Source organism: Podospora anserina, chromosome 2 (assembly GCF_000226545.1).
Source record: "Podospora anserina S mat+ genomic DNA chromosome 2, supercontig 2".
In the NCBI taxonomy this organism is placed as follows: Eukaryota; Fungi; Ascomycota; class Sordariomycetes; order Sordariales; family Podosporaceae; genus Podospora; species Podospora anserina.
The window spans coordinates 2,950,141-2,976,786 of NW_001914858.1; the positions used below are offsets into that span (position 1 = coordinate 2,950,141).

At 51.8% G+C, this 26,646-nt stretch overlaps 8 protein-coding genes across 8 annotated transcripts; 3 read left to right on the forward strand and 5 right to left on the reverse strand.

The window, feature by feature from the left end:
* Positions 1 to 395: 395 nt before the first annotated feature.
* Positions 396 to 2,854, forward strand: PODANS_2_8390 (uncharacterized protein; the record flags this gene model as incomplete). Its single annotated transcript, XM_001911608.1, has 5 exons — positions 396 to 1,586; positions 2,073 to 2,531; positions 2,586 to 2,679; positions 2,734 to 2,798; positions 2,852 to 2,854. The coding sequence occupies 5 exons, from the start codon at positions 396 to 398 to the stop codon at positions 2,852 to 2,854; spliced, it is 1,812 nt and encodes a 603-aa protein (XP_001911643.1).
* A 4,038-nt stretch (positions 2,855 to 6,892) lies between these two features.
* PODANS_2_8400 (uncharacterized protein) lies at positions 6,893 to 8,439 on the forward strand (the record flags this gene model as incomplete). The annotated part of the gene is made up of 3 exons (XM_001911609.1): positions 6,893 to 7,314; positions 7,371 to 8,048; positions 8,103 to 8,439. 3 exons carry the CDS (start codon positions 6,893 to 6,895, stop codon positions 8,437 to 8,439), a joined length of 1,437 nt encoding a protein of 478 aa, XP_001911644.1.
* Positions 8,440 to 9,045: 606 nt separating this feature from the next.
* Positions 9,046 to 10,010, reverse strand: PODANS_2_8405 (uncharacterized protein; the record flags this gene model as incomplete). Its single annotated transcript, XM_001911610.1, has 2 exons — positions 9,046 to 9,925; positions 9,982 to 10,010. 2 exons carry the CDS (start codon positions 10,008 to 10,010, stop codon positions 9,046 to 9,048), a joined length of 909 nt encoding a protein of 302 aa, XP_001911645.1.
* Positions 10,011 to 12,134: 2,124 nt separating this feature from the next.
* On the reverse strand, positions 12,135 to 13,560 carry PODANS_2_8410 (uncharacterized protein; the record flags this gene model as incomplete). The annotated part of the gene is made up of 2 exons (XM_001911611.1): positions 12,135 to 12,521; positions 12,586 to 13,560. Coding segments are annotated over 2 exons (1,362 nt in total), but the record flags the coding sequence as incomplete, so codon positions are not given.
* Positions 13,561 to 14,325: 765 nt separating this feature from the next.
* On the reverse strand, positions 14,326 to 15,770 carry PODANS_2_8420 (uncharacterized protein; the record flags this gene model as incomplete). The annotated part of the gene is made up of 3 exons (XM_001911612.1): positions 14,326 to 15,240; positions 15,304 to 15,590; positions 15,644 to 15,770. 3 exons carry the CDS (start codon positions 15,768 to 15,770, stop codon positions 14,326 to 14,328), a joined length of 1,329 nt encoding a protein of 442 aa, XP_001911647.1.
* Positions 15,771 to 19,022: 3,252 nt separating this feature from the next.
* PODANS_2_8430 (uncharacterized protein) lies at positions 19,023 to 20,223 on the reverse strand (the record flags this gene model as incomplete). Its single annotated transcript, XM_001911613.1, has 6 exons — positions 19,023 to 19,417; positions 19,473 to 19,679; positions 19,742 to 19,815; positions 19,884 to 19,929; positions 20,089 to 20,139; positions 20,211 to 20,223. The coding sequence occupies 6 exons, from the start codon at positions 20,221 to 20,223 to the stop codon at positions 19,023 to 19,025; spliced, it is 786 nt and encodes a 261-aa protein (XP_001911648.1).
* Positions 20,224 to 21,075: 852 nt separating this feature from the next.
* On the forward strand, positions 21,076 to 21,672 carry PODANS_2_8440 (uncharacterized protein; the record flags this gene model as incomplete). Its single annotated transcript, XM_001911614.1, has 1 exon — positions 21,076 to 21,672. One exon carries the CDS (start codon positions 21,076 to 21,078, stop codon positions 21,670 to 21,672), a length of 597 nt encoding a protein of 198 aa, XP_001911649.1.
* Positions 21,673 to 22,674: 1,002 nt separating this feature from the next.
* Positions 22,675 to 26,486, reverse strand: PODANS_2_8450 (uncharacterized protein; the record flags this gene model as incomplete). Its single annotated transcript, XM_001911615.1, has 7 exons — positions 22,675 to 23,221; positions 23,293 to 23,815; positions 23,915 to 24,298; positions 24,363 to 24,849; positions 24,970 to 25,316; positions 25,399 to 26,400; positions 26,450 to 26,486. 7 exons carry the CDS (start codon positions 26,484 to 26,486, stop codon positions 22,675 to 22,677), a joined length of 3,327 nt encoding a protein of 1,108 aa, XP_001911650.1.
* Positions 26,487 to 26,646: the final 160 nt, after the last annotated feature.

Here is a 26,646-nt window from a genome sequence, read left to right on the forward strand (position 1 = left end):
CGCAGTTTGCCCGAAGAGCCGTTGGCTTCCTATGGGTAGGCAACCTGTGTGACTGCACCTATCAAAGCTCCCAGCTGTGGCTGTCGGAGCCCGGGCCAACCGACAGGCAGCACCTGCCCGTGACTTGACTTCCGTTCCACCTCATTGACCAACCGATTAATGAAGGTGCCTTGTTGGCCTGAGCGGGTCAGGACAGCAAGCCAACGGCGGCATTGTATGAAAGAGCAGCCATCCAACATGGAAGGAACAATGCTAACACTCGTACGGCACGATGGCCTCATGCACTCGGCTCTTAGCTCCTTCCACAAAATGCAGCGGTGGCATTCTTCTCCCGTCTTTGCCGAGAGGATGAGTACATCCCCCCAAAGAACCTGGAACACACCATCACGAGTATCATGCTTTTGTTTGTACAAAGCAGCACTACCTCAACAGACCCGTACACAGCGCACACATTTTCTTTCGGCCCTGCCATGAAGCGGTGGCTCGCAGCCCTCGCACCATCGGCTCTCGCAGCAGCCCAAGATATCACAACCCCCTCCATACGAATTGAAACTCGAGTTCCCTTAAACTCAAGGCTCTGCAATGTATACGTCGAACACGTGCAACCTGTCAAAGGTGCTGTCGACTTCAGCTATGGCTCCTGCCAGCAGCTAACCCCACACGACTCCCACCACTTTATCGCGACCAGCACAGATGCCTCTCAGGACCGACTCGTTTGGACGCTACCCGAGGACATCTTTTCTGGCGGATGCATTTCGGCATGGAGCACCACCACAAATGTCTTGCTGGGCAGAAGCGAGGTGCAACACCTGGATCTCCACACGATGGCCCGAAGACGACATGCCCGCCTTGCCCGCCGCAGCAATGACCCCAACAGCATTTTGATGGACAATTCTACAGGTGTCAATGTTTGGGGACCATGGTTTGATGGTGTCGAGGTGCTCAAGAATGCCGAATGCAGCGCTATCGATTCAGCTGCAGCCAAGCAGAAAAGCATTGCCATTGTCGGCGCTGGCATGTCTGGTCTGATGGCGTACCTTTGCTTGACCCAACAGGGACTTACCAGTGTCAGCCTTATTGAGGGTGGAGATCGTCTCGGTGGTCGGGTTCAAACGGTGTACCTGAGCGGTGGCCCTTTCGATTACAGCTACCAAGAGATGGGTCCCATGCGAGTTCCCATGACGCTTACTGTTGCCAACCAGACGTACAACATGTCGGACCACCAACTCGTTTTCCAGCTGGTAGAGGAGATGAATATGCTCAATAAAGACGACGACGACCTTCATATTGACCTTATCGACTGGCTCGAGGCTGGTAGCCGTACACTTCCTCGTGATGGTGGATCAAACCGTGTGGGTGAGGTTGATGGGCAACAAGGGAGACCTGACAACCAAGGCGCTGTGGGCCAGCTGGGGATGTCTGTGGAGGAAATCTTTGACAAGGTCAACAAAGCTTTGCCGTGCGAGGACTTTTGTGTGGAGATGGCCAACAACATGTTTACTGCTCATCGCAAGTGGCTCGGTATGTCTCGTCTTTTTCATTTCCGTGGCTATTGTATTAATCAATGTTGCAGAAAAGGGACTGTTTGACCTTGCCGGAAACCAATGGAGCGAGTTTGCCTTCACGGCTGAGTACCTCAACAACAATGTCAATAATACTCATTTCGGATACTGGGGTAAAGGGGCTTCGTCGTTCTGGGACAAGGTATACCGGTCAAAATCTTTGTAGCCTGATTAGCCTGCTGACCTGGTTTCAGCTTTGCGAGGATTTGTATTTGAATACAACGACTTGGAAGACCATCGATGGAGGTACGGACTCTGGTGATTGCAGAAGTTCTGAGTCCAATGCTGATATATTGGGCACTTGCAGGCATATCACGACTTCCACAATCTTTCGGGCCTCTTGTTGAAGGCGCAATCACCATGAATCGGCGGATCGACCGGGTACAACCATCACTGGTCCAGCGCACGGTTACCTTGCAGTCCAAAAACAATGGCACCGGAGACATTGACAGCACGACACATGACTACGTTCTCTTTGCCGTTCCTTTTTCGGCCATGAGACACTAGGAGATCTCGGAGCTCAGCGAAATCATGATGGAAGCCATCTCGACTCTTCCATACACATCTGCATGCAAGGTGGCGCTGGAGTTTGAAACTCGGTTCTGGGAACACCTCGACCAGCCGATCTACGGATCATGCTATATTGCGGGACCAGATTACCCCGGCATCGGGTCCGTCTGTTATCCATCCTACAATATCAACGGCACTGGCCCAGGCGCCCTCCTCGGGTCCTATATTTCGAATCCAGAATGGACTGAGAAGTGGATGGCGATGAATGAAAACGAGCATGTTCAGTATGTTCTGGATGCCATGGTTGGAATTCACGGCAGTGTTGCCCAAAAGCAATACACTGGCAGATCCAGTCGGGTTTGTCAAGCTTTGGACCCCCTTGAGGGTGCCAGCTGGGCGGATCCTACTGTTGGGCAGCATCAGCTTTACTTGCCTGAGTATTTCAAGACACACAACAATGTGAGATTCTAGTATGAGGCATGTTGATGGCCGTGTACTGATGAGATGGAACAGATGATCTTCATTGGGGAGCACACCAGCTATACACATGCTTGGATTGCATCGGCTCTTGAGTCGGGTATTCGTGGGAGTGTTCAGCTTCTACTGGGTAAGTTGATATTGAGGAAGAGATGGCGGCGGCAGTTGACTAATTTTGTGACAGAGTTGGGGCTTGTCGACGAGGCAAAGGCTACTGTGGAAAAATGGATGGCGAGGTGGGTTGAAGTGGTGAGTGAAGTTTTGTATCGAGCAAATGTCGATTTGTGCTAACGCATGAATAGTAAGGAGTGTGTTGTGGATTACGGTATTGAAAAGAAAAGGAGGTGATTGTTACATAAGCAGTAGTTGTTGAATCTATAGGTGCAGCAGCTTCAAAAATCAGGGGAAACACATTCTTTTATTCAAATTTCTCAGCTGGGCCAATTTGTATTGATGCACACCAATGCAGTTAAGAGTTGGTTTAGATGCAAGTCTGACGCAGAGATGAGACTCCGTCGCCCTGCATAACAAGGAGATTTGAACGGTGCGGTACCTACAGTAGTGGTGTAGCATTGCTGCGTGTCAGAGAATCAAGCGTTGTTGTTCCACCCTAGCATGGAGCGGCTAGGGTAGGTATAATAAATGTCCGAGATAAGGGGGTGTGATGAGGCGGGCATGGGGGTTAGCTTGGGGGAAAGTTTGGTGCGGGTGGCACGTTCTGGACAGGATAACTGGCACTGTGAAAGCAGGCAAATTATGCCTCAAAAGATAAATAGTCGATAGTCTTCAGATGGTAATCACTAGTCTTTTAAAGATAGTTGATGGGCCTTTAAAGATATTTGCAAGGCCTATTGACTTTCTTTCGTGGCATGGTTCCCCATGTAATAAGGGGCTAACTTACCTGGTAGTCTTGCTGTGCCAATCAATTGTGGTGAGGGTGTGGGCGGTTAGGTGCCGCTGGTGATGAGGGTGGTGTTGCATGGGTGGTGGGTTTCTAGAAGGGTTCTCTTGAGTTGGAGGTGGTGAAACTCATGTTTTGTGGGATGTTGCATTCATGGCGCGATGCGCATGATGTTGGCAAGGAAGACTACTGCAACTAAAAGATGACAGAGATCACGATGTTGGTTGCCGCTGTGGGCTACTGCTGCTAGGCAACTGCGCTCTGAATGTATTTCAGGAGGTGGATGGTAGTTTGAATAAGGGGGTGATTTTCATACAATGTGGAGATCATGATGAGGGTATTGTCGAGGTATCGAATTTCATGTCTTGCGGCATCGAATTACTCGGGTTTATCAGTGCGGGAACAGGGAGCTGGGGATCGGCACGGGGGAGCTGGGTCTGGTTATTGTACGGTGTGGATGAGCGGAGTTAAATGGCGGTGGTTCTCATTTGAGTTGGTGATGAAGAGAGTCTCTTGGATATGGGACAAGATAATGTTGTGAGGGGTTGAAACTTTGCCGGGGTGAGAGACATCAGATGTGGGATGTGGCACCGCAGGCATATGAAGAAGTCACATCATCACACCCTCTCACACTGTGTTGGTTCTATCTCAAACCTGAGGAGGTATTGCATTGCGCGATGAGACACAAGGCCGCAGGAACGAAACGATCTATATGTATTTGGGAATATGCCTGTCTTAAGCCTTTTTCCTCTTCAAGACAGCCTCAGATCCTGGTCCCTGAGAACCGCAGTGTTGGAACCACCTTCCTCTTTGGGGGCTTCTTCTATGCAGCTTGGGGGACGATAGATTAAATTTGACACGGTGCATGCTGAAGAATAGTCCCGACTCTATGGTTGAAGGCTACGGCTACGGGAGGAAATGGCACAGCAGCGGAGGTGAAGAGTCAAAGCACATGATCCCATATGGCTGGTGGATGGCTGATCAGGTTGGGAAAATCGTTATCAGTTCAAGTTGTCGTGTCTGGAGCCCCAGAAAATAAGCTTCTGCCAAGGCGGACAGAGTGGAGGACGCTAGGCTTTGCTGGGGACAGCCCTGTGGGGGTCTGGAGTGTGATCTCTTCTTGCCCAGAGAAAGCCGAGACTGAACAAAGCAGGGAAGGGTATCCGGCAAGATAAGAAATTCTGTTCTGGGTGGTGGTTATAAAAAGAAGGATTCAACTTGCATATGAAGACCATCATCGAGTCTGGAGTGTGCTGCTCATGAAGTTGCCGCTCAACTGAGAGACACACTGGCCAAGCGGGGCAACAAGTGCACTGGCAGGTTACACAAGCAGGCTGTTCGTGATCCCGTCTTACCGCAGTTTTCCATCTGCTGGTGGACCTGTTGCCAAAAGTCGTCCAGCATTCGAAACGCATCTCTTCAGGCACTTCCAAAGTCCACAAAACAACCTGTCAGATCAGGGCATGCTATCTCAGGAAGGAGTTGCGCCAAACCCGATAGGGCGGTTACCATCTTCTCAGCCAAGGCGGGCCTTTGAAGCAGGACATTTGCCAAGAGATAAGAAACTGGCCAATCACACAACACCGTTTCCCCGTGTAATCACGGGCTTGCTTGCTTCAACCCATCTTGCTCGCTAAACCAGACCTCAGAGTGGTTGCATCGGTTGGGTTTTCATCCAGAATAAAGCACATGAATGACTTGTCGCCACGGATCCTCGGCTCCCAGGCACTGCTTCTATTGAAAGGCTGCAGGTCTTGGTTCTGTCTCTTTCTTGTTTGTCTGTCAGACGGGCAGAATATCGAGAGAGAATCCGCCTGCGGGGCGCCACGAGGGAGCCAAAGAAAGGCGGACGCATGGTTGATCATAGCGCTTGGTTCCTGGTGGAGCTGATAAGGATAAGCAAAGAGATGGCTGATTTCTGTTTCTCTTTCTAGTCGTGTGAAAATTCTTTTGTAATCCATATCAACACGGTCAAGATACACCGCTTTACGGGATGGGTTCAAAGGCCAATAGTTTAGCCTCTTATCTCTGGAATGGTTTTCTTGCTAAACAACAAACAAACGAGGTAAAGACAGCGCATCGGTCCATCCTCTATTCTCGATTTGTTCTAGAGGCCGGTACAAGTGATGTCGGAATGGCGGTTTCGGGCGTTTGTGGCGTCCAGTTTAGCCTCTGCCCTTACCCGTTGCCCGAGGAAGGCACATACATCACGGACTGCGCTCTCCGTTGGGCTGACTTGGGTGAGGTTCACGGTAGAATATGTGTCTGGTACCAGTCCATGCACACGAAAATTGGCCTACACGATCGAGCCACTCAGTCGATCGAGTTGGCGAGAAATGTCACCTCCACGGTCGAATATACAGGGAAACACGCAGAGCCAGCCAGTCACTGCATGCAACCCTGCATCGGATCCACGCCTTGCAGTGACATGAGTGACTGCAGGCGGGAACGAGAGGCACAACCTGGGGAAGCGACCAATGATCAACAGGGTCCCAAAGACTGCCTGGCGTCCAAAAGTGTGGAATCCAATATCAAAATGGAAATTTGTAGACGCTCTCTTTCAGCTACATACACCTTCCCAAGAGAGGCCAAAAAATCATCATGGTAAAGATCAGCTGCAAAACGACAGCCTCACACCGAGTTTCATCAGGTGAGGTTGACGCTGTGAAACCCAAAATGGTGGAGTGAGAAGACATCATTGGCCCGTGTGTCCCAGCCCCACTCGATTTGGCAACCTCCTTCTTCCCCTCCATCAACCTTTCCGGCAAACCTGCCAGTGTCCGACCTCGCGATGCGGTAAACACCTTCACTTTCATGAGCCGAAAGAGACGAACCTAGCCCAACCACTTGGATTCATGCCATCATGATCGATAAGGTATACTAGTTTATTCTCGGTCTCTCCACCTTCGTACCGACTCCTCCACTTGACAGATCCGGCCTGACGATTTTGGGGGGGGGAAAGACACGATGCCAAGGCCCTACCCAGCGGGAAGCGTGCTGCTCGCCCGGATCAACACGGGACTCGGGAGTGGCAGGGATGCAGAGGACAAGACAGACCCCCCACCAAACCGCTGAGAACGCCCAGCTCCTTATCAGTGAGACCCACCAATCCATTGAGCATGCAGCACCTTGGCGAGCAGAGCAGTCCTCCAGGAAGGGAATGGAGGCACTTCTGAGGGTGATAATGACGAGGATGGTCTTATCGCGGGACCTGCAAGGCTTCTTTGAGTCGGGAACCCCAGCTCGGCTCGGCTGTGATGGATGGGTGGTACCTACGACTCGAGAGTTGCAGTGTATTTTATTACCCTAGCCATCCCGCATGATCCAGGACTGAATCTTTCCTCTTCACTCTGCAGCCTGCCTTTCAACAAAGACCAGGAGCACCGGTCCTGGCCTCAGAGGGACAGACTCTCTACTTCGACTCCTCGACAAGTCTTTCACCATGTCGTCCTACAAAGTTTCCGAGTACGCCGGCCCAACGGAGATGGCCCACGAGGGCGTCAACCCCCTCTTGGAAGACATCAATGCCCCCTATTCGGCCGGTGATTTCGCCTGGATCATGACCTGCGCTGGTCTTGTACTGCTCATGGTCCCCGGTGTTGGTTTTTTCTACAGTGGTCTTGCCCGCCGCAAGTCTGCTCTGGCTTTGATTTGGCTGTCTTTGATGTCCATCGCCGTTGTGGGATTCCAATGGTTCTTCTGGGGTTACTCCCTGACCTTCACCCACAACACCGACGCCAGCCCCTTCATTGGCGATCTTTCCAACTTTGGTCTTATGAAGGTCCTCGGTCAGCCCAGTGTTGGCAGCTCCAAGATCCCCGATGTCCTGTTCTGCCTCTACCAGGGCATGTTCGCTGCTATCACGTTCGTATCCTTCTTGGTCACCCTCCAGGTCCAGATCTTGCTAACTTGGTTTCCAGTCCGGCCCTCGCTATCGGTGCCGCTGCTGACCGTGGCCGCATGCTCCCGGCCATCGTCTTCATCTTTATCTGGGCCACCATCGTCTACGACCCGATTGCCTACTGGACCTGGAACCCCAACGGCTGGTCCTTTGTCATGGGCGGTCTCGATTTCGCCGGTGGTACCCCCGTGCACATCAGCTCCGGCGCTGCCGCTCTCGCCTACTCTTTGATGCTCGGAAAGCGTACCGGCTACAACAAGGTCAACGGCCTCCCTTACCGCCCCCACAACGTCACCCACGTTGTTCTCGGCACAGTTTTCCTCTGGGTTGGCTGGTTCGGCTTCAACGGTGGTTCCGCCCTCGCTGCCAACACCCGCGCTGTCATGGCCTGCCTCGTCACTCAGATCTCTGCCTGCGTCGGTGGCTTCACCTGGTGCTTGCTTGATTACCGCCTCGAGAAGAAGTGGTCAACCGTTGGTTTCTGCTCTGGTGTCATTGCCGGTCTCGTCGCCATCACCCCCGCTGCTGGTTATGTTCCCCCCTGGTCGGCTGTCATCTTCGGTGTCTGCGGCGGTATCATCTGCAACTTTGCCACCAAGCTCAAGTTCCTGATCGGTATTGACGAGCCCCTTGATGTGTTCGCTGAGCACGGTGTTGGTGGTATTGTTGGCAACCTCCTCACTGGTATCTTTGCCGCGTAAGTCCCTTCCCCCGCTCCTCATTTTCAACATAAACTAACGCCCCCCTCCAGTGACTACATCGCCGCTCTTGACGGCGCCACCGCCATTGACGGTGGCTGGGTCAACCAGAATTACATCCAGCTCGGCTACCAACTCGCCGATTCTGTCGCTGGTTTTGCCTACTCCTTTGTCATGACCTGCCTCATCTGCTTCGTCCTGAACCTCATCCCTGGCCTGTCTCTCCGTGTCAGCCCCGAGGTTGAGGAGATCGGTCTTGACGATGCTGAGCTGGGCGAGTTCGCGTATGATTATGTTGAGCTCAGCAGACACGTCAACGACGTTCTTGTTGGTGGCAGTGCCGCGGGCAGTGTCAAGGAGTCGAACGAGGCCCCTACCGAAAAGGTTTAAGCGTTCTCGTGAGCAAAACCAAGTGTGACAAATTCAATAGACATTGGCATGACTGGATCGTGCAACAAGGGGGTGTATAGTGGTGAGGTGGCGGCTCAATGGGAAGAGGGGCCTGTAATTTCATAGGGGATGGGCGAGGGATGTGATGGATGGAATGATGATGAGGATGATGTGAAATATGGGATGTATTTTGGTTTGTTGGTGGGAAACTGTCCGAAACATGATACCTCTTTCTTTTGGATATACTCAGCGAGCGAAGGAGATACCAAGTTTATAATCTTTGAGATATATACCCGATACATATCACCATGCAGCGCCGCTTGACTTTCTCTTTGTGCATAATATCTCCAGGAGGAAAATATGGCTTTCTCTATGGTCCAGATGAACAACAAGCTCCATCTTGAAAGAGATATAACTAACAATGCCTGCCCTTTGACAGGCCGATCAGTAAGGAACACCTTAAATTTCTGTACACCTCCTACCAAGTCTCTCCCGATTGATTTTTTTAACCGCCGGCTTTCATGTACATGCCCAGATATATGAACAGCTTCCCCCCCTCATTGCACCTTCTAGTAAAATGATTCTACCATATGTTTTCAACCTCCTTTACAGAGCAGCAGCAACCCCAGCAGCAGCAACCACAACAGCAACGACATACCCATTCTCCCTGGCAGCACCAGCAGTAGAAGCCGTCGTGCTAGTAACACCATCATCACCACCATCACCACCACCAGGCTGAACAGCCCCAAGTCCCAGACTAGTAACCTCCGCCCCCGAAGGCGCAGTCTTCAAACTATGCATCAACGAGAACCCCTCACTGCACTGTCGCTGATTGGTAGCCACAGCCAAAACCGCCTGCCCCATCGCCCCGTTGTAAACGACAGTCTTGCACTCCTCCACCGCGGACTCCAGCGCACTGCCCGCATGTCGAGCCCACGAGGACCAGTTCAGCTTGTACGTTTCGTGATCGGCGGTTACAGAGGCAGGGACTGTCTGTCCGACCCAGCGGGATGTCTGCCATTGCGAGCAGAGGGTGACGATGTCGGCCGAGTTGATGGGGGTGTGCCCCGCGGCGGGGGAGGATGTGGCTAGGTTGGCGGTGACCCAGACGGAGAAGGAGGATTCAAAGTAGTCTCTCAGGGGCTGGCCGTAGGGAGGGGTGGGTTGGGCGTTGAGGATAGATTTGACTTCGTCGATGCAGGCGTCGCCCCAGGGGGCGTCAGAGAAATCGGGGGGAACCCAGGTGCTGGTGATGATGGCTATGGTGGAGTCGGCTACGCTGCTGGGGAGGGGAGTCCTGATGGGTGTTGGAGTGTCGGTTGTGGTGATGGGTTCTGTGGTGTCCTGGGCCAGGGCGAAAGGCGATGGCACCGACGAGGGGAAGAGCTTTGGTGAGATGTATTTTGGAGGTGAATGATCGTCAATCGAAGTGAAGATGTGTGAATGATGGTGATGCAAATTGGCATGGCGCTCAAGGAAATTGGTTCTTTTGTATACGAGTCAACCCGTCACTGTCTTCTCCAAGTCTGTGGCTATGCACACATGCAGGGGCCAAGTGTAAGGAGAGACATGGTGTGAATGCCATAGTAACGGTAATGGGTTCAAATAAATTCGAAGGAATCCGTGGCAACATCCCATGGTTCCGTTCAGCTCCTCAGGCATCCTCAAAAATGCTTGTCCACCAGCTGGGGCCATAGTTGAGGAGTATGGTAAAAGGTAAGGTGCTTGGCTGCTCATTCCTTCACAGTTGACTGCTCCTTCCCTCATTATGAGTGGACCGCTCCTTCCCTCATTATGAGTGGACCGCTCCTTCCCTCATTATGAGTGGACCGCTCCTTCCTCTGACTTGAACCAGTGCCTGCCTGGGAAATTCAGGCCATGGGCCGCCCACTGACTGCTTATTACCATTGGGAGTATTTAATATATAACACCAGTACGAGCCTCCTTTTACGATAATGACAAACCTTCTTGGGTATTCAGGACGTCCCATGTGACGTGATATGATCTTTAGAAGCAGGAAAGAGCTCAAGTAACACAGAAGTATCGCCTCAATATGTGACTAACCCATTTATAGGCTATACTTTAGCTTTCATGGTTGCCAGTCAGGGAGCCAAATCCGAGATTTCTGATGCCGGGCAGACAGCAAAGTAGCAAAGTAAAGGAGGAAGATGGCTTGATCTTGTGTGCTGCTTGGGATGTGGCCCCCTATCTGTCGGAGGACTCATGTATAAGCCGACCAGAATAACAACTCATACCCTCACCCAACAAAGTATCTACCGAGAAACAGAGGAGGGCATCGAACACAGGAGAGCATTGTCAAGCCTTTATCATCAGCCTTCACACATGTCACCCTCGCCAGCCGCCTGAGCTCAAAGCCTACCCCCAACAGTCACCCGGACATCCGTTTAAACTTCCACCACATCACCACCGCACCGCCGCTACAACGCCATCACCCAGCACATTTCACCACAAACCCACCACAACCACACAATCCACCCCATATAACCGCCCTTTCCGCAACAACCAGCACCCGAACCATTCACTCATTCAACCCAGCCCAGTCAGGTTGGCCCCCTGTCTGGTCAGTTTGGATGAGGAGTAGGTTCAAGGGAGCTCGGTACACCCTCTCGGCTGGCCACCGAGAGACTGTGTGTTCGATCCCTCGAAGTAAAGAACCCCCTTTGAGGGGCTTTTCGTAGCCAGAATCACCTCCGCTCCCACCTCGTGGAGGCTTTCCCCCAGTGTGAGGCCTCCCACAGTCTCCCACAGTCTCTCGCAGTGTTCCAGTATGAGACCGGGTTGGAGTCTAAGCCCTCCGGGTTAGGAGGGTCGTGAGTTGACTGGTGAGCTTTTTTGACGTTTTTGTGGCCTGTGAGGTTCTTTTTGGTTCAGATTACAACGAAACCACTGAGCACGAGAGGGTTATGTAGAGTCTGGGGATGCTCTCACTTGTCGAACCTAGTATTTGATCTTTATACCTGCAGAAATCTTATGCGGAACACTTGCATTGAGATGACAGATGAAATGGCTGACAGAGACACATTGTTTTGCTGACTGCATACTAGTGTCAGTGGCACCTTTTTCCACTTGTCTAGACCGTTCATCGTAGATCGTATGGATTTTACATGGTGCCTTGAACCAAGCAAGGCTTTTCAGCCCACGGTGCTGCCGCCATGCCTCCATCGTCCTCAATCTCACCACCAAGCATTACAACCAAGCAGGCAGAAACTTGCTTCCGAGGAAGACGCCATTCCTTTTCTTTTACGAGATGTTCTTATAAGCTTCACCATGTCACGAGAGGAAGTTAAATTGCATCTTCAAGACCCTCATCCCCGCTTTGCCATCCCCCTGGTGCAATAACTTGGCTCTCAAAACCCCGGGAGTTGGTAAGACTGTATTCTCAGTCAGCAGGAGGCCTGAAAGGCAAGAGGGCAGCAGTCGAATTAGAGATTACCACCACCTAGTTCAAAACTCGATCCCAGAAAGTCATCTCCAGTATTCACTGTCATGCTCGTTTTAGTGGTGTATATCCCAAAATATGTTGGTCTAGAGATCCCATATCTACAAACCCACACCGATCCGCAACCCTTTTACTCTTGTGTGCACAAGTCATAGCCCAACGCCAATGCCCATGCAAATCCCTTTCCCCATTCCAATGCCCAGCACCAAACTCCTAAATATAACCATGCCTCAAATCACAACGCCCCACCAAACCTTCCAAAGGACGAATCCTCCTCCTTCTTCACCTTCGTTCCCCCAAAGGGCTCCTCCTTTTTCACCATCGGTCCCCCAAACGGATCCTCCTTTTTCACCATCGGTCCCCCAAACGGATCCTCCTCCTTCTTCACCGTCATCTTCCTCTTCTTGGCACTATGCCCCAAATCACCCCCAAAAATATCCCCATCCTCCTCCTTCTTCACCTTCTTCCCACCCCCAAGATCATCTTCATCATCCGAGTCCATCTTCTTCGCCGCCTGTTCCCTCCTCACCCTCTGCAGCTCCACCAAATTCCACCGTTCCGGGTCCTTGCACTTGAGAAGCTTCTTCCGCAGGGGCGTGATCTGAGTCTTGATGACTTGTTTCTATCACACAATGTTAGCATTCCCTTCACAACAGAAGAAAGAAAAGAAGAAAAAAGAAACAAACATTAAGCCAGTGATCCTTCCTCTCAGGCAACTCCCTACTCAACATATCCCTACACCCCTCAATAGCCCCCAGCACCTTATCCCTAATCTGACTCCCAATCACCCTCGCCTTTTCCTCATTTCCCTTGTTGTTATCACCCCCTCCCCCCCCGGGGGTATCATTCCCCTCCGCCGCCACAAAATGAAACGTCTCCTGAATCAACCTCTCCGCCAACCCCCTATCCGCCAAACTCAACGCAGCAAGCATAATCTGGCTCGGCGTGTAATGAAAGTACGCATCCGTCATCAACGGACTAAACTGCAGCACCTTCCTCGCCTTCGCCTCCGCCTCATCCAACCTCTTCAAGTCCTTCTGCATATCCGGCAAACTCGCCAATTCCATCATCGCCCCCCGAAGCGCACGATAAGGGTGCTTAACATCAAACGCGAACCTCAACCCCTGACACAGAAGAAACTCCCCCGCGAGGATCTCCTCGGCGGATTTATTGAAGATTTTAGTATACTCCGCCAGATTGACATGTCCCGTGTCGACCTTGCACGCAAAAAACAGCGCGACAAAAAACATTTCCGCCGGCGGGTACGTCATGATGCTGTTTGTGATGTAGAACCTCTTTAGGAACATGGCGGCCGTGGCTTTGATCTCGTCCGCGTAGTGGAGGGCTTCCGACGCGCGGAGGATTTCCGAGGTGTAGTACCCCACCAGCGTGAGCTCCTCTGCTGGAGTCAAAAACTCCGGTAGGGCCGGTGTGCTGTTTCCGTCTGGGTCGGGGGTGTTGGCGTTGGAGGTTGGGGCCGAGAGGTCCTGCTTTGATGTCGAGACGGGGAGTGGGTGGGAAAGTAAACGCTCGGAAATCCTCGCGCGCGCGGCGGCGTTGGTCTTTTCGCGGAGGGCGCTGAGCTGGGTTGGGGAGAAGGACCAGAGACGGTATTGCGAGGAGTCACGGTAGCGCGCGTCTTCGGTTGCCATGATGGGCAGTCAGAGCCGTCTTGACGGATCGCAAGCTCGTGGATATGTTCGACTGTTTTAGTGTTTGGTTGGTCGATCGCTCGATTCGGGATTTTCAGGTGGGAAGTTGAAGCTTTCTGATTGCTTAGTAAAGCGCCATTTACAAACTCGCGAAACGTGGGAGACCGCTGCCACGACACAAAGGCGCGAACGTTGTCGTTGACGTCCAGGTCGTTCCTGCTGCTGGCAAAAGTCAAGGTGAGCTTCGGTCCCCTTGGCGGTCAAATGCTCTGGCGGGGCGCTCACCTCGGTGAAAATGCCCCACATCAGATCTTGGCTTTGCAGGGGCCAACGCAACGCTGTGGCGGGTCTGGCCGTTACCCCTGTCCATTTCCAACCTCACTCCAACCTCTCCGATTTCATCACCCAAAAGCAACAACACAATCACCCATGTCATCAGTGTCATCAGTGTCATCAATGTCATTTCATAGCTCTCTAACTATACTCTGAAGGCCCTTCAGGATTGTACCGAGCCTGCCTTTCTACAATAGCTTTTAGGATCCCTAAACTGATAACGCCTTCTCAACTTTGCGGATCCAGCCCACGAAAAACCAACCAAGAAGAATGCGACACCAGACGCCAACCAGACTCGTTCCTTGACCGATATTTCCTGCCGCTATAAAATCCACATAACACGTATCCCACAATGCATCATTAAGTTCCCGGGGCTGAGAGAGCCCATTTTCACCGCCTCATAACCACACGCATCATGTCGCGTCACCCTACCCGGAACATCTAGTAACCAACCTCCCGTCTCGCTGGTACTGGAGGAGCAGGCTTCTTGGATCTGCTCGGAGGAGGCGGCGGTGGAGCCTTCTTCACGACAGGATAACTAGACGTGCGTGTAAGACTCGCGCTCCCTACACTGGTGGCGGGACTTGAGCTACGGCCCCAATCCGGGCTTCCCGTATCGCTCGTGTCGTCATCCCGGTCACCAAACACATCGTCCTTGGTGGTCACGATCTTGTTAACAGGGCGCAACTGGCCACGCAAGTTGCTGACGTTGGGGATGTTTTGGTTGACGCCGTACACCGAGCTTGGAGTGCTGGCGCCGGATATCCGACCTCCGCCGATACGCTCCCGCTCCAGACTCGCACCGCCCTGGAAAGTACTAGCTCTGCTGATGGTGGGGCGAACCGTACCGTCTTGCTGATTTTGAGGTTGAACTGGAAGGCCGATACGTCCAGTACGAGACGCAGGCATGCGGACAGGTGGTGCGCTCGATTCGGTCTCGTCGGACTCGTAGATCTTCTGGCTGCTCACCCGAGGAGCACGCTCAGAGAAGCTCTGCGCCGTATTCGACCTGGCACGGCCGGTTGTTGGGCGCCGTTCGATACTGCCATATGTGCTCATGCCTCCGGGTGCCGGTGCTCCTGGCCAGTTTTGGCGAACACGTCTGAGTTCCTCGGCACACCGCTCATGGTAGTCGAGCTCGGCGTCCAAGAACTGCGTCAAATCCCGTACGCTGTCGGCTTCAGCATCCCGAATGTCCTGCATACGGCGCCCAACGTCCTCGGAAGATTCCTCGTATTTGGCCTTGGCGGCGCGAAGCTCGTCGTCGATTCTGAAGTCATCTCGCTTGGCCTTCTGGGACTTGGAGATGCTGGCGTCATACGCAAGGCGGCGGTTCTCGAGCTTCTTGCGGGCAGCCTGTGCAAAAACAATTGGTTAGACACAGGTTCATGGGGAAGCAAGCGGTAGTTGTGTACGAACCTGATACTCCTTCATCATAGCCAGCGACCTCTCCAGCGACTCCAGCCAGGTTGTTGTGGCCTCCCCAACATAAGCCTCCTGGATTGCGGAAACCCTCTCGTTGGCCCGACCCATCGTTATGAGGCAGTTGCCAAAGTCGGAGTCTGGTTGGAACTCCTCGCCGTGTGCAACCATTGTGCGGCCCAGATAGGCAGCTGGGAGTCCCTTCTCTCTGTCTTCCGCAGCCTCGACACGGCGGCCAACCCATTTGACGTATTGATTCATTGACCTTTGGAGGCGTTCCATGCCTGTGTCCTGTTAGTACGAGAAGCTCTCTTCGGAGTGTGATGGGAAACCTCACCCTCAAAACGAAGAGCCATCTCCATTTCGAGCTGCTTGAAGTCATCAGACATGGTAGTCTTTGCTTCACTGCCCATCTTCTCGCCGGCCCATTGGAAGGCGCGGTCGAACTTCTTGCCAATATTCATGATGAGGGTCTGGTGTGTACGTTGTAGATGGCGGTATAGGTGAGTATGTGCAGATGAGGAAAAAGAGGAGAAATGTCCTATCAGCAGTGGGACAGATGGCGGATAGTGTCCTTATGGGTGTCTCCCGGTGGAAATTGCCAGCGCACAGCTCGGCTGCTCCAACCTCTTGAATTAGTCGTGGTGGTTGGGTTGGGGTGTGGTATCGGTAATGAGTGACGTTTCTCCGTGTTACAATGACGGCAGCCGATTAAGAAAGGCAAAAGGTTGGGAAGCACTGCTTCGGGACGGGAACAGGGTCCTATGCAGTCGAGGAAGGCGAATAAAAGAGAGGCCAGAGGTATAGTCTGGAAAAAGAGAGTATGGGCTCTGATATATATTCAATGGCCGCGAGACAGATTTGTACCGTACCGTCCGTCCCTCTTGATTGCGAAACTCGTCAAAACGGGTGAATTGGAATCCTGTAGCTGGTCGCTAGGAACAGGGGTCCGCCGAACCCAAGCGGGCCAGGGGCCACTCACACCCTGAGCGGTGGCTGCAGAGCGCTAAACATGCAACTACAGGGGGGTCCCATCATCCATGCCCACCAACAGCTGACCCGCGGACCTGGGGTATCAGTCTGTTATCAGCGGGTGCGGAATCTCTCAATCATGAATGATCGATGTTTCCCATTCTGCTGGTTGCCCAGACACGGCCACATCTCGGACAACTTTGTCGACGCAATATCGGATGAAAGTGGAAGCTGCAGCGTGAAATCACTCTCATGCCGCCTCGATATGGAAGCTGCAATGGCTTTGCGGACCGTCGACAGCAGAAATCACCAGACACCTTCCACTTACCTCACCGTCCTTAAATTCTCACATGTAAATGGAACCAGCATCTAGACGCGCGACTGGTGAGAAAGGCTTCTGTCCTAAAATATCAAGGCACCCGTTCCCTAGACTGATTCGCCCCATCGAAACGCTTGCTGGCACGCTTGCTATGGTAGCACACGAGAGGCCCATTCCCCTGACCAGCTGTTGCTGCTGTGGGACTGTGGACTGTGGACACATTGAATGGAGACCTGTCACTTGTTGGATCTGGATGTCTTGGGATGTCTCCGAAGACATCTGCACGATTGACAGGGTTCCCCGTTGCTTTCTGGGCGTCTGGCTCCCAATCGACCAACCCACTTGTTGAGGCGCAGCAGTTTGTGCGTCGCGTTCAACTCTTCTTGCTTCCCCCATCTACCGGCCATCAATGAGTCGATTGCTGTTCACAAGCACATCCAGATACGAGCTATTCGCACCGAATAAGAGCCGGACCCAGTGAATATACTTGAGATGATGATCCGGTACCATTTCCGCCAACACGCCAGTTCTGGTGCCACCCACACCAGCATGCAACCTGTAGGTCGATATTGAGAGGAAGCTCTTCCTGCATCCGACACAAGAGCCACCTGCTTGGGCCAGAATAGCCTGAAATCGTTACAGCATGCTATTCAGCGACCACCCACCATCACAATCAAGTCTAGGCCCTCACTACATTCCAACATGGTGGATGGTCGGCCCGAGCTCGGGCGTATTGGTGTGGTGCTGATAACAAGTCGCTGATGCTCTTGCCGTTGTTCCTCTACGCCTTCCGACTGCCGCCCCGAGGGGGTGTTTGCAGGTGATCATCGTCTTCTTCCAGAAAAAGAATCCTTTCACGATCGGAACCATTGGCCAGCAGAATGGCAGATCCGGGGCAATCGTAGCGCCAAAAACTAAACGCCGGAGAGATCCGCCATCCGCCGTCAATCATGGCCCAATTCATACCAAATCCTCAGAGCGCCTGGCCAGATCTGAAACAGCACTTGAAAGCCAGTTGCAAGGTCCCCGTCTCTTCAGCGCTGTTTCAGCCTTGCCTTGTCAATCTCCAATCGACTTTCATGCCTTCAGTTTGAAGCCTCAGTCTCTGAGAGCCAATTGAAGCTGTCTTTGATCCCTTTGACGCCCTGACGATCAGAAGCCAACCAATTACTCGGCGGGTTCCGATTGACTTGTGGTTGACTAACAGGGTTTATTTTTAGACCAAATGACACCACCTATGACAATGACGCTTGCGAAACACCGTCACCGTGCTTGGACAGTCATGGAAGCTAGAGAAAACCAAATGCTCAGTGATGGAGTCATTGGACATGCGGCTGCAGTTTGGATTTGTCCTCCACCAATGCTCTTTGATTCACTTTCCCTCTTTGAAGTCCAACATTTTCCCAGTTTCCCAACTTCAAAACAACCCACACTTGGCGCCAAACACAAGCCATTCAAACCTCCCCTTCCCATTTCGCTTCCGTCGATCTCACGTTCTCATCCAAACCGATGGGTCATCTGTCTTCAATGCGACAACTCCACAAAATACATGGTGACGTTTCAATGCACTTGGTGTCTTTGAAAAACAGTGGGAGCGGAAAAGCCAAGACGTCTCCGCCTCTCCGCCTCCGTTTCCCGTCCCAAAGTGTCAACCCCGTAACCATGTGACCCTCCTCTCCGACTCCGTACATACTTTTCGGATGCCGAGCCAAGCGTTCGGAGGACCCGTCAAATATACCCAGTGCCCAGTGATACTGATGTAGACAATGGCGAGGCCCCTTAAACCAAAATATAATACCCCCCTTTCCATACCTGGCCTAGCCATTGACGTTTAAGGGGCCATCTTCATCCATCGCTGACTGCTCTCAAATACACCACGTGAGTTGGTCGACAGCGCCTAGGGAACATCGCTCACTCGGGCACTATTTCCCAGGGCAAGAGATGCTGGCGAGCTACATGAAAGAAGCCATCGGTGTACTTTACATTCGGTTATGACCTCCAATACTTCCCAGCTACCACATGGCAAAACAAGTGGTAAAATTGGGAGTAATTTCAAGGCCGTGATGTGAACTTTGATGAAAACTTCCAGATAGCCGCCACACGCTGCAGGCCCAGGTATATAACATGGGTGGACATGACTATGATGGCGATATAAGCATGCATAGGATTAAAAATGTCCAATAAGAAAAACCGCCTGCTTGTTCATGTCATCTAATCAGCCAGGGCAATACAGCAAACCTGCCAGGTCAAACTTCTAAAAGAAGACCTTACACCAAAAGAAGGCTAAATAGCATGCATAGGGTATGTAAGAATGCATACAGGCTCTGTTCCAACCGGCCAATGTCCCATCTCAAAACGCCAATTACAACAACATAAGAATTTCCAGTCCCATCCAAGTTTCCAGTAATCACCCTCTCAACCCCCTTTACACAGTCCCACTAATGCTCAGTTCTCTTATCTCCTGTAGCACCTGTTCGACTCTGCTATCCAAGTGGCCCTCGGCGTACTGATCTCTAGTGTCCGCATCTAGGTACTGCTGCACCTGAGCCATTCTGCTGTAAGCCTCTGCGCAAAACCGCAATTGGATCTTGACAAGTGCCTCGAATGATGGATCAAGGTAAGGAACGCGTAGATCGATGAGCTGTGGCAGCTCCGTGCACAATTGTTCGTTGAGCTGTTCGTATGCTGCCTTGGCCATGTCCATCTCCTTCTCCGCTCTTGGGAGCTTGGTAACGTCCTTGTCGGGCTTTTCGACCAGCTTCTTAACCTTGGCACGTAGTGCGTCGTAGTCGAGGAGTTTGTGGCTGCGCTTCTTGATACCTAAATTACCCGTGTCAGAGGGTCTCGGATCCGGGGGCAGGGAATAGGAACATACACTCATTCACATCGGGAAAGTAGGCGCAAAATCTCGAGATGGGCTCTAGCACTGTCGTCCGATATGGCCCGTCGAGCGCCTTGATCGTTTCGGCATCCAAATCCTCTACTGCTTGCTTGTAGCTCCTGCTCACGCCGTCCTTAGCGCCGGCTTCGCCGTAGAAGGCATCGATTGTCTCGGCAATACGCATTTGTGAGGCCGTCATCGCTGTTATCTGTTAGTACATTACCGCTTCGACCTGCTCCTTCTGGCACCGTGTGTCCTCATACCTCGCAGAGAATCGAGGTATCCCTTTGCCTCCTTCTGCAACCGCAGCGATGCCGCCTCCATGGTTCGGAAACGTCTATCCAAAATATCAGTTTCCTGTTCCAGCCTCTTTCAACCAGCGCATGCGTGGCGCCGTATCCGTACCTTTCTTCAACTTCATAATCCCGGTCATTTGTCTTCTCGACATGGCCTGATCAAACCAAGAACAGTCAGCATTTTGGAAGCAGAAGGAATTTCGTCTTCGGGGCGGTAGATTATAGTGTAGTGGTTGGCATCGTTGGGGGCGAGGCCATGGAAGTGGGGTGGCGTTGATGTTGGTGCTCTCAGTGCATTAACGAAACGGACGAACCGGTCTTCATCATCACCTGCGTCGTAGCGCGGTTGACATTCTTCTTGAAGCCTGCAGTACAACAAAAAGGTCAGCGCAAAATGTCTCTGGTACATCCTCAAGTTATGGTGCGGTCTACGTACCCGCCCAAGACATGATGGGCAACTGGTTGTTGACTGGTTGGTTCCTGGTCTATTGCGGCTCGAAATTCAGGGGTTTTCAGGGCGTCGCTCGTTCGTCCCCTGTTCGAATAGGGCAATGCGCAGTCGTCGGTTGTATTGGTCGTCGTTGTTGAATAAAGCGATATTCAAGGCAAAGCTAATTGACTGTCAACCGCAGGTAGTGTCGTGGTTCAAGGCTGGCTAGGATGCTCGTTGTGGCCGGGTTGAATCTGAACCGCTGAGATGGAAAGAGGTGACGAATGTTGAACTGTGGCTGAGCCCCGCTTGACTGCCTACCAAACCCGCGTGCGTGCCGTCGTCCCGCCCCGACGACGTCAGAGCCCAGGAACAGCCACAATCCCGGCACAGATCCCCCGCCAAGTGGGCCATCTCCGAGCTTCTGGGCTGCCGTCTGTTTGCCAGCTGACAAACCAAGCCTTCCATCCTCATCTCACTTCAAGCCATCTCACTCACTCAGAACAACGGCTTTGTGTTCCAAAGTTAGAATGCCTTTTGAGTCACTCGCCGCGGCGAGGAGGCTTACGGTTCATGTCAAAAATGTATACCATAGTTTTATTTATAAGATCTCGCAATAGACTCTCATGTTGCACCTTTCCTTCATTCACTCATTTTTGCATTCTATCCAAAGACAATTCCCCAGCCGGCTGTTCAAAGCCCATTTAAAAAGTTTCCACCCACAGCAAAGACACTTAGAAACAACACCAAAGTCTGCCAGAGGCAGCCAACCAGCATAACGACCAAACAAAAGTCCCGCCGGTCCAAACAAAAACCCGTTCAGGATCCAGAACCAGTACCAGCAGCATCCATCGAGTCACAAACACCAGAAATGTCTGTTCGGCGCATCCTCGTCGTCGGCCTCGGCAACCCCGGCGAAGCCTACCGCAACACCTACCACTCAGCCGGCAACATCGTCCTCAACGCTCTACGAAACCAGATGGCTGATACGCAGCCTTCCTTCAAGGTAGCGCGGCATGGAAAGAAGAGCACAGAAGCCTCCATCGGGCCAAAATATTCGTTTTTGCAAAGTCCCTGCGTTATGAATGTGACTGGGACATGGTTCGCAAGGGCTTACAGGGAGCACCTTATTGACAATGGGCTCAGTCCAGCTGAGTTGGGAGTTGTACTGGTCCATGATGACCTGGAGGAGGAGCTGGGTGTAGTGAAGATTAGGGACTGGGCGCGGAGTCATAGGGGGCATAACGGCATTAAGAGCGTGAACGCCTCGTTGAAGGCTGATCCAGAAGGGAAGTGGGCTAGGGTTTCGATCGGTATTGGGAGGCCGGTGGAGAGGGAGAGGGCGTCGGTTTCGGATTATGTGCTGAGCAAGATCCCAAGGCATGCTAGAGGGATCCTGGAGGAGAAGGGAGGTGCTGGGCTGTTGGCTGCGTTGATGGATTTGGAGAGGAAATGGGAGGCTTCATGAGGTGCATTTAAAGGGTTGAAGGTGTGAGAGAATCTGTACCGATATATTTTGTGATACCCAATTTGGAGGCAGGAGTCTATATCCTGAGTTCCTCAGTTTCTTCCTCCATTACCCAAAACCATACCAATGAAGAATAACTGCATGTGTCTCCCCATCACGCCAACACCTGGCTGCCCCGTATACCCCTCTTATGGAGCGGCAGTAAACCCTTCTCGTCGTTTCGGTGTGCTGCTGCCTCTAAAAGACGCCCAACCGTAGGATCTGCACCGTTATCAAGAAGTAATTCCACTCCCCTCTCATTCTCAGCCCATACAGCGACAAGCAAAAGGCGTCACAACATCCACATCAAAACCATCTCCTATGAACCAATCACGTACGGGAAACCCGATACCATCCTGGGGCGTCTGGAATATGTGATTTGGGTCAGGCGCCATACTCTAAAAGGATCCGGGCCGGGTCATTATGCGACCAGTACAAAGCCCAGAACAGCGCTGTAGTGCCAAACTCGGCTTGAAGCTCGACATCGGGATCAACGCCATGTGTCAACAGCTCACGTAGAGCTCCATATTGGTCCCTGAGGGTAGCTTGCCGCAGGGAAATTGGTTCGGTCGACTTCAGGACAGGTCTCAAAGAGGGCGCGGAGGATCTGAGGTAGTTGGGTGTTAGTCAGAGTATCCGATAGCCAACCTCACCACCGTGGCTTGAACGTACCAACTCTAAACCCTTGTCTGCGGCTGCGTGTATGGGGTCTCTGACTGATCTAAAAATGGGAGCCTCCCCAGGGCCCCATCGGAAAAACAGCAAAGGATCGCACACATTCTTTGAGTTGTAATGTAGCTGCAGAACAAGGCTGTGGAGGTGCGGGTGGCTCATGTCTGCCAACCTATAATGGCCCCTCCAGTTGCTGGAAGCATACTGCACGAGTGGAAAAGTGGCGACTATGAGCTCGCCCTGTTGTTTGTCTTTCGGGCTAATAACAAATTGCTCGACCAACTCGGAGACTTATGGATCCGTCATATATGTCAAGCAGGTGCGAGCAACCTCTGTATTGGCAGCTCGTCTCTCGACGTGAAACTGTGATGCCAGTGAGCCTGTTATCCTATCTGACTCGAGATATTCCTGGACCGAATAGTGAGCAATCCTCACGTTGCTGTTTTTGTCGAACTCGAGGAGGCCAGGACAGATTTTGAGGATTTCGTCATCACCCTCCAGTATCCTGTCTTTGTTGAACTGGGGATTATCTCCGAGCTCCACTGCCGTGGCATGGATGAGCTCGAGGGTTGTAAGCGGCCGTGCAGCGGTACAGAGCAGTGTCAAGACTCTCCTGGCATCTTCGGCTAAGGCTTTGTCGATATTCAGGAGTATTCGTTCGTAGGTGTCTTCCAGGTTCCGAGGGGGCGAGGCGAGCAAGCTGTTGAGATGGGTCTTGCTTATTGGACAAGACTGGAGGGCTTTGAACTGGCATTCGACCCATCGAAAGCTGTGATGTATCAGTACACATCCACATGTTTTTGTTGACATCGAAGACGTCTCATGACCACCAAATAACCTGAAAAAACTCACACGCCATTAGCACGAGATGCTAGAGCATCCTGAATTTCCTGTCAATAGTTTTTCCACCCTCGGAGGCGACGATTCGTTTGTAAACGAGCAGCAATGAAGGACGCGATATCCGAGTCAATGGAAGCGTTTTTCATTTTGATGTCTCCGTCTTCAGATGGTGATAGACACTCCCGAATATCTTGTTCGTCACGGCTGGAGACCAAAAGATGTAACCGAGGTTCTGACCACTCTCGTATTACTTGTACCGCATCGAGCAAATCATCTCGGTGTCTGTCTTTTGGACTCTCATCTAAGGCGTCTACAATGATGTAGACGTCCTCGAACTCCCGAATTATGGCGTTTAGAGTCTCCAAGAGTTCGTCATCGGGTGGCGTGGCGTCAACAAAACTATCCTCGAGGCGTTTGAGGTGCTCTTCCCCTGTCTTAATCTGACCAGCGAGCTGAAGGATTGCTGATCGAAGCATAGCGATAGCATCTTGCTTCGATTCGTCGTTGAAAGTGAAGTAGAAGTAAGCCAAGCCACTGGTGATCTTTCCGGGACGGGACTGCTGCTGCCGGTGTCTCTCTGCCAACTGGATAGCTGTTGAAGACAGGACCGACTTACCACAGCCGGCAAACCCATTCAACCAGAGGAAGGAATTTGGTGTGAATAGCCAAGTGTTGAAGTCAGTTCCTTACACAAACCAGTGGCCAGTTCCTGAATGACGCTTCTTACAGGCCTCATTGTAGTTGACTGACACATCTGGCGCTTTTAGGCCGGACCAGGATCGAAGTTCATGGGATACTTGAGTGTTTCGGATGCGGTTGAGTACCGCTTTCGTATCCTCTACATCATCCTCATTCTTCATTTGGCTGTCCCTCATGAGACTAACAGTGGCTTTTGTGTCTTTTATACCATCTTGAATAGTAATTTGACTACCTCTGATGAGATGAACCGCAAGTTTGGTGTCTTGTATATCATCCTGAATGGTCGTTGTGTCCTTTTGTTGGACCACTTGAAGAGCCAACGTTAGGCCGGCGCGGATGTCGTCAATGGTTTCGTCAAGCTTCTGAAGCGTACCCTCTATTATTACATACACATATACGGTTAGTTAGTGGGAAATCGTGCAGGCTTAACTGCTACTTACGGTGGAAAGGGTAGGTGACCCGGCGAGCAGCAGTACGTGCGAAAGCCTCGATTTTGGACGAAGCAGTCCTCGTGAGTCGGTTTGGAGTAGGAGCTTCTGTGAGTATCTTGGACTCATTGCTCAATTCGTATATGTATTCCTCGCACTCTGGAATCGAATGTTGTATAGTCTTGAGAAGTGCTAGCTCAATAGGTTGGAACTTGCGGTTTCTAAAATTTGAGTCTAAAGAGTTGAGAATCAAAAGAAGGGAATTCAGCTTGCTGATGGTACGCGAAGTGTCGGTCTTCTGGTCCTTCACTGTTGTGTAATACTTGACGAGGCATTGGGTAGCTTGAATGCCCAGAGAAATAACCCCAAAAATGGCACCAGCAACCTCCATGATCGTGGCTATGAGATTGGGCAGCCAGATACTTCTTACTGAACAAAAATCACTATATGTTGTACAAAAGGGAGAGATGGAGGGAGCCAAATAGGCGCCCATGTATGCCTCGCCTCAAACATCTCGCCAAGGATGCGGCCACAAACTTGACAGCGGCTAAGCGCGAGCGTAATGTCAAATATTTGTCAAGGTTCTGGGTACAGAATGAAGGTAATCCGAGATCTAGACCTTGTACTTCTTCGGCTCGAGCTCTGTAATGTCAGCGCTCTTTGCTTCACCATCCAGGATCAGTTCAGCCATCAAACACCCAGTACCGGGACCGTTCTGAATCCCCCAACATGTATGCCCGGAAGCGATCCACAACCCCTTCACGTAAGACTGCCCGATGACTGGGTCACGCTCCGTGCCAAACCTCATATGCCTTGGCAGATAGCATGCCTGTTTCGCTTTGATGGGAGCACTCCCCAAGATAGGCGAAACGGTTCCCATATATGCAGTCAAGTCATCACATTGGTCTTCGTCGCACTGCACCAAGTCTGCAGTTTCTGGAAGAGGGATCGAAGGATCTGGTTCGCCTTTTTGGTTCAGTCATGTTAGCTTCATCTTTGTGGAAACATGACTAGAATAAACGACAGAAACTCGACCCAAGAAACCTACCACAAGCATATACCTCACCAAAAGGTCTAGCATACACCTCCGGATCAACATTCCGCTTATGCTTCCTCTTCTGCCCCTTTCTCGCCCGATGCTCAGGCACAAAGTCTGTTGGCAGCATAATGTCGGTAAAGACAGCATACGGCGTCACATCTACCTCATAAACCACACTATGTGCCCTCAATCCTTCAATCTTGGTTCTAGGCAGGATCTTGCCTGTCCATGGCCCGGCAGAAACAACTACATCTGTCACATTGTCCAGATCAACAACTTCGCCGCTGTTTCTGTCTTCGTACTGTAGCCCGATAACCTTTGTTTTCTCGCTGTTGTACTTGAGACGAGTGACCTTTGCGCCTATTCGGAAATCAACTCCCTTTTGTTGAGCGAGGGCGGCAATTGAGGTAGTGAAATGAAAAGGATGAACTTGTGCTGTTTCGGTTGCTCCAGGTTGACCCATCTCTTGATAGTGTTGAACGACTGTAGAGTCGAACCAGTCGAGATCTTGCGGTAGAACAGAAGGCTTGAGCAGGGTATTGGCATCTTCGTCTTGCTTCGGGAGCTTTTGCCAGTCTGATTCTTTGTCGCCCTGGGCAGGGTCACCGGCCACTGAGCTCTGTATCGGAAGAGCATCATTGTTTTGACTGTTTGTAGCCACCCCATTTCCATTTTGCTCTCCTTTCACAGGTGACGAGGGTGTTAGGTTCGTCTTGGTTCTAGCGAGGAGGTCGTCTCGAGTAACAGTCGCTGTGATAGACCCACATCCTACTCGTCTATATCCCCAGCGCTCGGCGCCATTATGCTCCTCTGCCAACGCTTTGTGTAGTCGGTATGATAATGGAACCAGAGATTGCGGGTAGGCCCATAGCGCCAGGAGCCCACCAGCTTTTCCGGATGCGCCAGCAGCAATCGCCGTTGCTTCGAGTAGAGTGATCGTGTGAAGGTTCGGATTGAACTTGGGATGGCGTGTTAGGAAGTAGGCCGTCGTGCATCCGATAATACCGCCCCCTAATCTGTTTTAGCTTATAGAGCAAACATGGGAGAATGGAATATATACCGATAATGACAATATTTCTTTTCTGTTGCTCCTCCATTTCGCTTGCTAGCTTCGAGTGTCCCAGGAGAAGGGGAAGAGCGGGGAGTATGCGCAGCGACCAGGATGATGAAATTCAAGAAGATAAAACAGTGGGAAGGAACAATTAATTGGATATGAACCGAAGATATCCGGAGTCGGTCTCTGTCTTCCGCCTCATC